Source organism: Macaca nemestrina, chromosome 15 (genome assembly GCF_043159975.1).
Source record: "Macaca nemestrina isolate mMacNem1 chromosome 15, mMacNem.hap1, whole genome shotgun sequence".
In the NCBI taxonomy this organism is placed as follows: Eukaryota; Metazoa; Chordata; class Mammalia; order Primates; family Cercopithecidae; genus Macaca; species Macaca nemestrina.
Window position 1 is genome coordinate 62,472,557 of NC_092139.1, and position 14,514 is coordinate 62,487,070.

The window sequence follows — 14,514 nt, forward strand, 5'->3', positions numbered from 1 at the left end:
GCAATGAGAGAGGGAGAGAAGCCTCCAAGAGTGTATGTATTTCTCTGCAAAAGAGGAATGGTGAGGGGGCCATTGCCAGCAGCTCAGTAATTCCAGAGAAAAAGGCAGACGGGGAACGGGCTATGGATGAAGATTTGGGCAGAAATCAGTTTTCTTTTTTTCTTCTTTTTTTTGAGACAAGGTCTTACTCTGTCTCCCAGACTGGAGTGCAGTGGAATGATCTTGGCTCACTGCAACCCGGCCTCCCAGGTTCAAGCAGTTCTCCTGCCTTAGCCTCCCAAGTAGCTGAGATTACAGGTGCATGCCACTACCGCCTGCTAATTTTTGTATTTTTTTTAGAGATGGGGTTTTACCTGTTTGACCAGGATCATCTTGAACTCCTGACCTCAAATGATCCACCTGCTTCAGCCTCCCAAAGTGCTGGGATTACAGACATGAGCCACCGTGCCCAACCCAGAAGTCAGTTTCTGATATCCTTATATACCTTTAAGATGCTTGGATCCCTGGAGCAATACACTCTGCTCATTACTTTACAAACTTTATCAAATGAGAAGTAAATTAATCTACATAAACTGTTTCAGTTACTTCTATTTACTTTACACTTTTTCTGTTTCAGTTTTACCGTGCACAGGAAATGCATTTGGGTTTTGTGGTTGTTGTTGTTGTTGTTGTTGTTTGAGATGGAGTTTCACTCTTGCTGTCCAGGCTGGAGTGCAGTGGTGCTATCTCAGCTCACTGCAACCTCTGCCTCCCAGGTTCAAGAGATTCTCCTGCCTCAGCCTCCCAAGTAGCTGGAATTACAGGCATGTGCCATCATGCCCAGCTAATTTTGTGTTTTTAGTAGAGATGGGTTTCTCTATGTTGGTCAGGCTGGTCTCAAACTCCCAACCTCAGGTTATCTGCCTGCCTCAGACTCCCAAAGTGCTGGAATTACACCCACAAGCCACGGCGCCCAGCCACATTTGGGGATTTTCTTTTAAAAGTTCTGCTTCCTGGATTTACCAAGCTCATGAGAAAATAGAAGCAAACAAGTCATTTGCATAGTTAAGAAACTTTGGATTTATAACTTGTCATCACTACTCTAGAAGACTATCATCATGTTTTGTAAAACAAAATGTTAATTCTAGACATAAGGGGAAAAAGAAATTAAAACTATAGGGGTGAAAATATATTGCATAATTTATTGCTATTGACATGATCATATGACTGATTAAGAGCACTGAATTTCACTTGTATGTAAAGTAGACCCCATATTAGCCGCAGTTAGTCAATAGACTTGGTGTTCTAGCAGAACTAAATTTGATGCTCCTGTGTTATCTTTAAATGATACAGCTCTTCTGAACACCCATACTCCTAGTGGATTACTATCCATTAAGACAAGGTGAAGGAACGTGTGAGTACAGCTGAGGAGACACCATAAGGCAAATGCTCGATGGTTCCCATTAATATTGGGAAAATCAACATTATAATACAGAAAGCTATAGGCATTATTTAATATTTGGTTTGGGAAGGTATTTTTAGTGACGTTGCATACAGTTGTAACTAATAATTGCAGAATTAGAGATGTAAAAATAAATCAAAGCCACACTGTGCTTGAGTAGGAAATCTGTAGACGTCTGCAGCAGCCCCCAATTTTTCCAATCCAGCCCCAAATTCTAAATATAATCATGGTACCCACTCTCAAATTTATGTTACATACTAACCTCAATGAAATTACTCTTTCTCCTTATTCTCTTGGTTATTTGTATGTTGCTTTCCTTAAAGGAAGAATACAAATGCCTTGCTAAGAAGCATTCTGTTTGGGTGTAGGCTGCAGAAGGGGAGGAAACACAAAGTACTTTTGGCCACAAAATGACTTCTGAAAAGTCAGAACTATGGGAGCATGAAGCCTGCCAAGGGAATCGAGAATAACATGTTCTATGCTTCCTTCCCTTCTTTGTTCTCTTCCTACTCTAATAGCTGCTACTCACACAGGTAATGAAGAATATAATTCCCTGATAGTAACACAGCTCCAATATTAATCCTTTCTTTAACTATGAAGTTCGTGTGTCCAAAGTCTGTAGTTGCTGTCTGATTTTTCATCACTGATGGTGATAGACATTTATCATCAACTCACAACTTCCCAAATCTTTGAAGTCTTACTATTGATGATTCAACTAGTAGAAACATAATCTAAAATATCTGAAAATTATGTTTTTATTTATTAGAATGTAAATAGTAATACAAATTGTAATAAAGTGTAAAAATTCTTTCTTCCCTGAAGCAGTGCCATGTTGTCATCTACCCTACAAACACACTACTCCCTCATGGTCTAATGTATTTTACAAGTCCTGTAATTGCTATTAACTCAAACAAGTTTATTTAACTTGTTTTAAGCTTCTGTGATTTACTACAATTTACTTTGAATCACTCAACTATCTCTATTATATATGTTGTTTTCCATGAGAAATTTGTTTATTAATAATTAAGATTCTTCAGTGATAAGAAAATATTTGAATAACTAAGTTTGAGAATAAACACATGACATTATTGTGTGTTTCTGTGTACTAGAGACAAAAACTTCAAAACCATTATAATGAGTATACATTAAATTAAAAACTGCCTTCATTTAACCAAGATGATCTTCCCTCAACGCATGAATACCTTCAGAATTCACATGTGAAGCCTTAAATATAGACCAAAGATTTATCTAAAATACAATAGCCTTAACAATCTTATCTGTAGCCAACACAGTGGATCCCGCCTATAATCCCAGCACATTGGAAAGCTGAGGTGGGCAGATCACCTGAGGTCAGGAGTTTGAGAGCAGCCTGGCCAACATGGAGAAACACCATCTCTGCTAAAATAGAAAAATTAGCAGGGTGTGGTAGCACGTGGATGTAACAGCAGCTAATTGAGGGGCTGAGGCAGGAGAATTGCTTGAACCCAAGAGGCAGAGGTTGTAATGAGCCAAGACTGAGCCACTGCACTCCAGCCTTGGTGATAGAGCAAGACTTTGTCTCAAAAACACAAACAAAAGACCTAATTTTTCCATTATAAAAATAAGTCTATGTTCACACGAGATCTGAAGAGTACACAACGCTGTGAGATAGGACAGAAATATATTTTGAAAGTTGTATTCCCGGTTTCTGTATCAATAAAACTGTTGAATTTTAGCTTTTAAGACAAGTCAAGGAAAAGAGCAAAAAATGCAGAAGTGAAACTTGAAAGGTCAGTTGGCCATCAAGGGTTCATGATAACTGAACTTACATAAACTATATATATTGATCAAAACATTATTTCTGAATTTTGATCTGAGAGACCCTGGAGTTTCAGATTCATTCAAGGATGTCCACGAGGTCAAATAAGACAATGCCACTTTCTATTTTCAATTTTCTTTTCTGAGAACAGTGCAGCATTCTTCCTCAGAGAAATGAATTGTCCTAACTTCATAGGCTAAAGGCTCACGAGTCATAGTTCTAACTGCATGTATAAAATATGGTGGTGCATGCTTGTATTCTGAACTTTTCAGCTTTAAACTTTCATATAGTAAATATTAATAGATACAAACTGATTTTAAAAAGCCCTTTTAATCTGACATTATTTCTATTTTTCTTTCTTTCTTCATTTATCAGCAACAGGAGAGTCTAACTGAAAGTGGTAAAGTGGAAAAAGGGAATACAATGAAAAGTGTAAAATGAGTTAAACCAGAGATAATCATATCAATGTGGATGCATCTGGAAAATATGATACACCAAAGAAGGTGGCAGAAAAGTATGTAAAGTGTAGAACCACTCATGTACCATTTTAGGACACAAATAAAACATTCTGCATATTACTTCTGAGCATCACAATATAGTTAAAGATTTCAAAAGGGCTTTGAAATGAAAACCAATTTATGATGTCGGTAGCCTCTATGCAATCATGTTTTAAAAACCTTAACACCAAAAAGTCTCAAAATAACCCTTTTAAAAGACTGTCTACCAGTTATAAATGAATCATTACTTTCCTCATTTTTAATAGTCAAAGACGTCACAAACTCACACATACACACACGTATGCATACACCTACATGCACAGTCTGCTCATTGGAACATCTGATTGGCTTCAGATCATCAGTGTAATAACACTAGCAGCAAGCCTCTAAAGTTAACACAGAAACTGACACGTTAATAAGTAAAGCCTTCCTCTAGGTAAAGATCAGAACTCCAACTAGCACATAACTCACTGGAAATATCTTAGAGTCTCAAATTTCACTGCTTTGAATCCCTGACAAGTACAAAAATTTTATATTGAAAACTTTATGCTATACAAAATATTAAAAGAGAAACATCTGAGTCAAAGTTTACATTGTAAAAATATTTTTATGGCTTCTAAATTTGTTTTTATTCAAATATGAATACAAACAATAACATTTATGTCAATGCCTACCATTCAATTTTAAGCAAATAGAATTAGCGGTAAGAATAATGTGAGCACTTCCATCATTTAATGTACTTATTTCCAGCATTCCATTTGTATTGATAACATACCTGCTCTCAAGGTCTGTACTTTCTTTCTTTGTACTGCCCCTTTCACAGCAGGATCTTCCATTTTAGTGCTAGGCTGAATGGGTTTTAAAAGAAAATGATTCATAAATCATATATATTTTATACAACATGGAGTTAGTGCTTCAAAAATATGCATAATTAATTACCTTCAAGGAAGGATGTTGTGCAGGAGGCCCTACAAAGCAAAGGGGATATGTCATCAATTATATGTAAGTATGACAGGGCCAACCAAACATTCAGGCAGTGTTACTATCAAGCTGAGTTCTCATGCCTGACTATAAAAATAATTACTTAAAGTTTTGAGGGTACTGCTTGGCTTCTTCTTTTCCTTGCCTAGGACAGCAACATGACAGAAATATAATGAGGAAAATAGGAATATAGGATTCCTAATACTCAGTTTACATTTCAATAGTGACATTATGTTTCAAATGCCTATGCCTAAAACAGAAAAGCCTGGATATCACTGTAAACACATGGGCTGATAAGGAGTAAAGAGACCATTAAACAGATGAGGAAATCAAACCTGAGAGTATCAATGTCAAGGCTGAGGGTGAAGGTACAGAGTATTTTCACTCAACACATTAGAGGCATTGCTGCCAGCACACCACAGATAAATTCCCCATGTCCTGTCGCTGAGGAAATACACAGTTGAGATGACAGTTCAGGTGAACGTGCAATTCACCTCTCATCAAAGACAGTGTTCTAAATTGATCAGCTGTTATACACACTTATGAAATCACAGCTAAATGAAATATTCATTTTTCCCATGACCACATGGGCTACTGTAGCACCTACATTTCTCCTATCCCCTCGTTTGGCCTTGAATTAGAGCTCCTGGATCCACTCATACAAGGTGGTCCATAAAACACATCAAATAAACTATGTAGAATCAGTTTCCAATATCAAAATATTTATCAAAAAAGAAAACACTGAAATACCACAGACTTCCTGGATATGAATACACTGTTATATTGCAAAATCAGTGCAGTATTTATTGAAAATGAGAAATTTGGTATTCGCAGAATGAATTGTATAATATGATTGCATCTAAAATTAACTAAGTTTGGTATATTATCTTACACTGTAAAGGACATTTACAAAACCGCTATCATATCAAATAACTGGCTGTCTCAAAAAAAAAAATTAGCCAAAGCATCTATATGCAATTTAATCACATCTTATTCGCTCATGTCAGTGAAACTTCTCTCTCTGAGGCCTGACAGTTATGAAGTGAAATGAGCTGCTGCAGTTTACCCCAAGTCTAGCACTCCCTCCTGCCTCCAGTACTCTCCACAGCAATAACCTCTCTTGTGAGACTGGCCATATGCCAAAGCAACTGGAAGTGACTCATCTCAAGTTTACTTGGCTTTAACTCCCAAGAACACAGCAAATGTCTTTCTTTCCTCCCTCCTTGTCCTTTCACAATCCCTCTTCCTTTGAAAAAGTGATTTTTAGATCTGTCATCCTGATGCTTCCCTTCCTAGCTGCTTTTTATGGATCATTGCGACCACTGTTGTCATCTGTGTTCAGGAGTAGTATACACCTGTAATCTCTCTTTTCATCTCATTCTCCTTCCCCTGTGGCTAGAATCATGCTCAGAAATAAAAGGAAATTAATGCTTTCCCTGGATTCTGTTATTTTTTAAATTGCTCTCCAATAGTTCTTTTTCCAGATTTCTCTAAAGGAAGGCTATTCCCTTGCTATTCAGGGCTATGTCCAGGGACCAGCACTAACATCACCTGAGTACTCATGAGAAATAAAGAATCCCATACCTGCTGAATCAGAATGTGCACTTTCCAGAAGCTCCTCAACTAATTCACGACAATTTGAATGCCCTTTTCTACACTGATGTGCTTGCATATTGGTTTACCCTAATTGCCCTGTTTGGCCTAGCGTCAATTTCTTCCCTACTATGTCCCTGAATTTAATACTACATTATAAGCCATAATGTTTCTAATGAACTTTTAATCAGGCAATACGATCTCTACTTAATTTCTTCTCCATAAATCACCCAACACTGTTCATTTCAACGATGTTAATTTGGCCTATACGATACTATCCCATGAATTTACACCATTTTCTATAAAACTAAATTATAGCCATTCATGGCTGACCATTTATGGTGATATTCATCTATGGTAGATAAACCACAGGTCTGTGTGGTAAAGTACCTCAATCCTTAATGCCTCCCCAGTAGTGAGCATGACAGCAAGAGTAGGAAAATGTTACTCTAATTCGCTGACACATTTTCGTACTGGAAGCTCACTTTATCTTCTTTCCTATTTCTAACACCCTGTTCTTCCTTCCTCTACAGAGCAATTTGACTTTATTAACCTCCATTACATACGCCCGCATATTTTTTTTATGTATTACATGTACACTCTGCCCTCTTCATTCTTTCTTTCTCTTTATTCATTTCCTCTTCCCTCTCTCCTGAGTTGCCTCAGGTCTTAGAGTATCTTAAAATGGAACTCACACTCAGCTCCTTTAGTGGTGCTCCCAATAGAATCAATAGCTGACCCTTGGTTAGAGACACAATTTATCACCATTTGACTTCTCCTTTACTTATTATAGTTAATAGGACATTTTCTTTAGCTAGTAGACTATATTAGTGCTCATGTTTTAAAAGAAACATTCCATCAAATGACTTTTTAAATAAAATACACTTCTCACCTTCTCCTTTCCCATTGACTATTCTGTTGCCTTTTTCATGGGAAGGTCCAGGTAAAGGCTGTGACAATTTCTCGGGGACACACTGCTAAGGAAATATCAAGAATTAGTTTCCATTTAAAAAATTATAATGAGTTACATCAAGAGATTCTTATCATTCTCTTTTTATGAAACTGGATCTCATTCTGTCAACCCAGGGCTAGAATGCAGTGGCATCATTATGGCTCACTGTGGTCTCAACCCTCCGACCTCAGGCAATATTCCCACCTCAACTTCCTGATAGCTGGAACTACAGGTGCATACCATCATGCCAGACTAATGTATTTATTGGTAGTTTTGTAGAGACAAGGCCTCATTATACTGCCCAGGCTGGTCTCAACCTCCTAGGCTCAAGCAAACCTTCCACTTCTGCCTCCCAAACTGTTGAGATAACCAGTGTGCACCAGCACACACAGCCCTAATCAATTCCTTTAAATAAACCTCAATGTTGCCCAGGCATGGTGGCTCACACCTGTAATCCCAGCCCTTTGCAAGGCCAAGGTGGGTGGATTGCTTGAGTTCAGGAGTTTGAGACCAGCCAGGGCAACAAAATGAGAACACATCTCTACACAAAAGTACATAAAGGAGTCAGGCATGATGGTCTGTGCCTGTATCCCAGCTGCTCAGGAGGCTGATGTGGATCACTTGAGCCTGAGAGTTAGAGACAGTAGCGAGCCAAGATCATGCCACTACACTCCAGCCTGGGAAACAGAGCAAGACCCTGACTCCTCCAAAATTTCTATTTAAAATGTGAGAGTAAAGAGAGATACAAATGAAAAACAAGCCTAATTGATCAATGAAATATGAGCTTAAGTGAAGAAAGAAAAGAAACAACATGAAGTGCAATAAAGTACCTGGAGAAAGAAATCTGTAACACAGCCTTTTGTTCTTTCATATCCCTAATAATACTAATTAATATTTATGCTCCAATAAGTTTTTTGTAAGTACTTCTGTGATAGACTTCATTACTCTAAAACTTTCAATTAGCTAAATATGGTCATCTACCACTACCTGAAAGAAAATTATTATAACAGAGAGAAACCAGGAACTTTCCATCAACTTTCCACCCAGAAAAAGAATTTGTCACCAGAACTCTAAAGGGTAATGTATAGCTTAAAATGGTATATTTAATAGAACATGTGTTGGGCCTAATAAAACATTTAAGAAATGTTAATCTAAAATCACAATGTTAAGATTCCAGTTGAATCATACTAGAAAATATATTGTAACCCTCTTTGCTACTGATGACCTATTTCTAATTTATTTCCTTGTTATTTATGGCATAATTCCTCAACATAACACTTCAAAAGTTACATAACTTTAAATATTAACAATAACACAAATGTAAGCAATATTTTAAATACAATATTCAATTATTAGATACATTAGGTATATTACTTATAACATTCTATTATTTAAAAATTCACTTGTCTCTTTATTCAGACTAAACAAATATTGAGGCTGAACATCTCAATCCGTAACGTCAGCACTATGAGAGGCTGAACACTTGAACCCAATGGTTAAAGACCAGCCTGGGCAACAAGGCAAAACCCTGTCTCTTGAAAACTCAGCCAAGCATGGTGACACAGGTCTATCATGACATAGGTCTATAATTTCAACTACTTGGATGACTGAGGTGTGAGGATCACCTGAGCCCAGGAAAGAGAGATCGAAGTGAGCCAAGATCTCACTAGTGCCCTCCAGCCTGGCGGACAGAATGAAACCCCATCTAAAAAAAACAACAATTAAAATGCTTCTTACATAGAAGACTGTATTTTAGGCCCTCCAGGATACACACAAGTATGTTCATTGACGTCCAGTAGCTCATGGTATGCAGGAGCTTCCAATGATTATTTATAAGGACTTTGAGTGGTTATTTTATTTTATTTTATTTTATCTTATTTTATTTTATTTTTTAAAGATGTAGTCAAGCTCTGTCAGCCAGGCTGGAGTGCAATGGTGTGATCTTGTTTCACTGCAACCTCTGCCTGCCGGGTTCAAGTGATTCTCCTGCCTCAGCCTCCTGAGCAGCTGGGAGCACAGGCATGTGCCATCATGCCCGGCTAATTTTTCTGTGTGTTTTTATTTAGAGACAAGGTTTCACCACGTTGGCCAGGCTGATCTTGAACTCCTGACCTCAGGTGATCTACCCACCTCAGCCTCCCAAAGTGCTAAGATTGCAGGCATGAGCCACTGAACGCAGCCAAGTAAATATTTTTTAAGAACTATGATGATAAAATTATGATGTTAAAGTCTTACTATATTGGTATTAAGAGTCTCTGCTTCTAGAACTGGTTATTTGCAGCAAAATACATGTTATTCAATTAGATGAAATTAGATGAAATGTTTTATATAAACTCTTCATGGACATCTCATAAAACACAAAAAAAAATCCCTTTGCGATACAAATCTTGAAAACATAAATTTAAATTTCTACATTACACAATTTATATTTTTAAATCAGATACAGTCTTGTTATGTTGCCCAGGCCGTTCTCAAACTCCTGGGCTCAAGCAATTTTCCTGCCTCAAACTCCCAAGCAGGAGGGACCACAGGTACACACCACCACACTCAGCAATTTTCCTACAATTTTTAATATTATTTTAGTCTCACTACAGAATCAATAATATAGGTAGAGAAACAGTTTCTCCTAGAAACTATATGATAACATAATAATAAGTTTCCAAGAAGAAAAAGCTCTATGCTATGTGCTGGACATTTTCACAACTACAAGGTACCAGAGGGGGTCCATGATTACTGCAAATCATTTGATCACTGAAGATTTATGAGGCATAAATAGTATGAAAGTCTGAAAGTCACAATTGTATGATTTAAAAGTCAAAGTGTTACTATTTATCCAAATAAACCTTAACCAAATTTCATATTTCTTCTATTGGGGAAGCATTTAATAATGCAACTTTCCCGTCACTATTATTTTCCAGTTCAAAGCTCCTACCCGGTCACAGTACTTGTCAATTTTTGTTAGTTACCAAAGTTAAACACATTTTTTGAATCAACTAGCCATATGTATGTTTTTCTCTGACCAACTTTCCATTATCACCATAAAACAATGACAGGTAAACCACTGCTAAACTTGAAAAGTAAATACTATGCAAAACTAGATTCAGAGTGAGAAAATTAATTTTACAAGACACCACTTTACCTTAGTAGCAACACTCAAGTCTTTGTCATCCAATGTAGGCAATGAATCCACACACAGTTCATGGAAAATGCTTGAAACCAAAAACACACAATGAAAAGAGCAAGTTGATTTCTTTACAATTTTTATAACTGCCAGTTTATATCCGGCTTCCCCCTCAAACAAAAGACATAATCTGGGGAAAGGTCAGTGATCCATATATTAAATAATGATTCTTGATAAAATTAAAATAGGACATCTGTTCTAAAAAGAGATTTTAGTTACCTATTTCTGCCTCCATCTGTCTAAATCTACAAAATATTCAATGAAAACTGACCTTGAGCTTTATATAACAAATAGTGACAGTCAATATATTGGCAGAGCCTGACAGTAATTTACACACACAAATTATCTGTCCTGAAGCTGAGCTTAAAATTCAATTAATGGATGACATAAATGTTGTTACCTAAACTGGAAGAATAGTGATGACTTAAAACAACTTTTGTAAAACTTCCAGTCCTATGGCCAAAGCTAAGTAGGTTCTGCCCTAAAGACTTTGATGGTAAAAATAAGATACTGGTTACCAGGGAAATTTTAAAATTCATTAGGACAGATTCTTGGACTAACCACATTCTAACAATAACCTTCAATGAGAGTTTAAGGTATTTAAACTCTCATTAATTTAGGCATTAATTGAATTAATGAATCTGATTAAACTGATTCAGACCTATACCTTGATCCAATGGCTGCACAGATGTCTATCAATCTATGCTGAGGAGCAAGAGAAGGGATTTGGAAGGCAGGCAGGCTGACGGTCAAGTTGTGGGCCAGCTACTTTGTTAACTATGGGATCATGAGGCAATTAATTGACTGCACTAATCCATAGTTGTTTACTGAATAAATAGTAGGTTATAGGAACACAGATGTTGTGATGGCTTTATGAGATGATAAATGCACAGAACATAGTAGGATGTCTAGCCCAGAATACAACGCTCAACAGATATTAGTTTCTTCCATCTCTATTTCCTTAGTTAACATAAATGTTTACATCTATTAAATCCTACCTGACTGCAGATTCATCAGAACTTCCAACATCTATTCAAGAAAAAGGAAAAATGCATTTTAATTCAATAATAAATGTACAGAATACTAAAAGGATAAGAGTGCACAACAACGCATGCCTGTACTCTAAACTATGTGGGAGGATGAGGCAGGAGGATCACTTGAGGAACCCAGAGATTTGAGACCAGCTAGGGAAACATAGTAAGACTCTACCTTCATGAAAAAATGTGCACACTAATGTGTATGCTTTAGATGCTGTTTTTGTTGTTGTTGTTTTGTTTTGGTTTCCTTTTTTTAAAGCATAAGACTGCTGCTATGTTATAAAGCATTCCTTTGGGAGCATGCCTGGGACCTTATTAGAATTAACATTAATTATACCTATTGATAGGTAATTAATGCAGTAAGATCTCTCCCCTTTGTATTTATGAGATGCAAAGAAGAATAAATTTATAAAATTTGGTATCTACATGTAACCTGCAGTATACAAGTCATCCCAGCCACACCCCATGAGAGGGAGTAAAAATGGTATTGTTAGCAGAACAGGTGTGATGAGTCAACAGTGTCAAAGAGCATGATTTCTGGACCAAAATATGAGAGGCCGTTAAAACAGAGTATACAGTAGTACCCGTTATCCACTATATGAGAGGAAAGACATACTTGACAGGGTTTTCTCTGCCCTCACGCCACAGCAACAATCATCTACAAAGAAAGCTTCTGTGACAAAGCGTGGAGAGATTTTCCCCCAACAAGCAAAAATCTTTCCTGCTGATAACAACATTCAATTCTCACACCTTATCTGCAGACACAATCAGATTTAATTTAATTTATAAATTAAACTTTGTCATCCATATGTACGTATAGGAAAAACCAGTTTGTGATTCAGTACTATTCGTGGTTCCATGCATCCACTGGGAGTCTTGGAATGTACTTCCCACAGTTAAGAGGGAACTACGGCACTTATTTTGTTATAGCACAACACAGCCTCTCTAGCTCTTCAGTTCAAACTGTTCAGTTTAGGATAAAATACCCTATATCACCAGAAGCCAGCAAAACATAGGAATCAGACCAGAAACAAGAATCCTTGCAAAGACTTTCCAGCCACCAGTGGAGAAGAGCTGAAGAGAGATCGGTGTGTTACTCTGGCTAATACTCTTCTGGAGAAGGTGCTGGGTGGTTTCCTTAGTTGTAGCTATTTGTTCTGCCCTATGTATAACAAGGCCCAAATTCACCTGCCATTTTACCTCCCACAGAAAGAACCACTGGAAACATCACTCCTTTAAGAGCTTATCCACATTCAGAGAGAAGCTTAAGAAACACTGGAGAGGTGTGGCAGGCTGCTGGGCAGTATTATCTGATGTGAAAAATATATAGAAAGAAAACTATCAATGACCTTTTACTACCAGAATATTCCAATGCTTGTTCTTCTCCCAAGTAGGAGAAGAAAATTCTTTTTCACCTCACATCAAGCAAAACTCCCTTACCATCCCTCATGACAGAATCTAGTTGTAGATGAGTCATGTCATCATACTACAGGCTGTTGTCAACCTCATCCCTCAAAGGAAGAGGATCAGTGAGGAACACATGTATTTACCTATAGCATTCACTGCCTGGTCTTAACTGCAACCGAAGGTAAGTATGACAGACTTAGTGATTCCACTTTTATAAAGCCCAACACCTTGTGCTTGTCCCCTTCCATTGCTAGAGAGTCTATCTGGACCCACATCATACAGCAAGATACTCTAGTTTGTGCCGTGTGGCACGGCATGGTGTCCTTTCCCTCAACCCTTTCTATTATGTCCCAAACATCTATACAAATCATGTTTTCTGAGTATGTAAAGCACATCTCATCAGCATATGTCATTCCTTACAGTGATAAAGAAGCAAAAGGAAAACAAAAAGGACAAGGAACATCTTAAATGACTACATTCAATTACCATGGAGCTTTAATTTTTTAACTATTCAAAAAGATCTCCACTGTACTCTTCTGAAAATAATAAAACTATGAAGATAGAGTAAAGATCAATGGTTGCCAGGAGTTGCTAGGGTAAAAGTGAGAGATGAACAAGCATAGTATAGAGAACTTTTAGGGTAGTGAAACTGTTCTGTCGATAATATTACAGTAATAGATACATGTCATATCATTCATTATACAGTTGTCCAAGTTCACAGAATGTACAGCATCAAGAGTGAAGCCTGATGTAAACTATGAACTTTGAGTGATTAGAATGTATTATAATGTGTCAATGTAAGTTCATCAGTGATAACAAATGTACCACTCTGGTGGAAAATACTAATCATGGGGGACGCTATGGATGTGGGAGGCATGGAATATATGAGAAATCTCTGTACCTTCCTCTCAATTTTGCTGTGAACCTAAAACTGCTCTAAGAAATAAAGTTACTGATTTTAAAAAGACATTCACAACTGGGCTCAGTGGCTCATGCCTGTAATCTCAGCACTTTGGGAGGTAAAGGAGGGGGATCACATGAGGTCATGAGTTCAAGACCAGCCAGAGGCAATGAATTCAAGACCAGTCTGGTCAACATGGCAAAACCTCTTTTCTACTAAAAATACAAAAATTAGCTGGGCATGATGGCAGGCACCTCTAATTTCAGCTACTCGGGAGGCTGAGGCAGGAGAATCATTTGAGCCTAGAAGGGTTTCCACCATTCACTAAGGAGAGTGGTTCACTGTGTCTAAAGTCTTTATAGAAACAGTGTGGTTACTCTGAACAGCTGCTTTCCTTCTAGGAGTCTGGAATTGGGGTACATGTCAGGGAGAGTAACCTCCATAGAAACACTTGGGTACTTAGTCTCTAATGAGACTCTGGTACTGCTAGATATCACTGCACAAATGTTGTCAAAATGTGAGCCTGGGAGAATTCCCAGATCCTGGGAACTCCACAGGAGAGAACTCCTGGAAGCTTGTGCCTGGTTTCCTCCAGACTTGACATGTGCACCTTTTTCCTCTACTAATTCTGCTTGCCCCCTTTCTTGTAATCAAGTAAAGATCTGAGTATGACTATTTCCTGAGTCCTGTGAGTCTTTCTAGTGAACCACCAAACCTGGGGGTGCT

The 14,514-nt window shown here is 37.5% G+C and overlaps 1 protein-coding gene across 8 annotated transcripts in view; it reads right to left on the bottom strand.

Annotated features, from left to right (window-relative positions):
- The window catches only part of LOC105467671 (putative ankyrin repeat domain-containing protein 20A2), a 79,666-nt gene that overhangs the window by 35,031 nt on the left and 30,121 nt on the right, over positions 1 to 14,514 (bottom strand). For 6 of the 8 annotated variants that reach the window (XM_071079795.1, XM_071079796.1, XM_071079800.1 and 3 more), the window contains 5 exons: positions 11,442 to 11,472; positions 10,402 to 10,471; positions 7,203 to 7,287; positions 4,676 to 4,704; positions 4,512 to 4,584 (listed from right to left, as the gene is read on the bottom strand). In XM_071079795.1, coding sequence (XP_070935896.1) covers positions 4,512 to 4,584; positions 4,676 to 4,704; positions 7,203 to 7,287; positions 10,402 to 10,471; positions 11,442 to 11,472 — 288 coding nt within the window. The remainder of the gene's footprint in view (positions 1 to 4,511; positions 4,585 to 4,675; positions 4,705 to 7,202; positions 7,288 to 10,401; positions 10,472 to 11,441; positions 11,473 to 14,514) is intronic. The other 2 variants (XM_071079797.1, XM_071079798.1) reach the window with 2 other exon arrangements.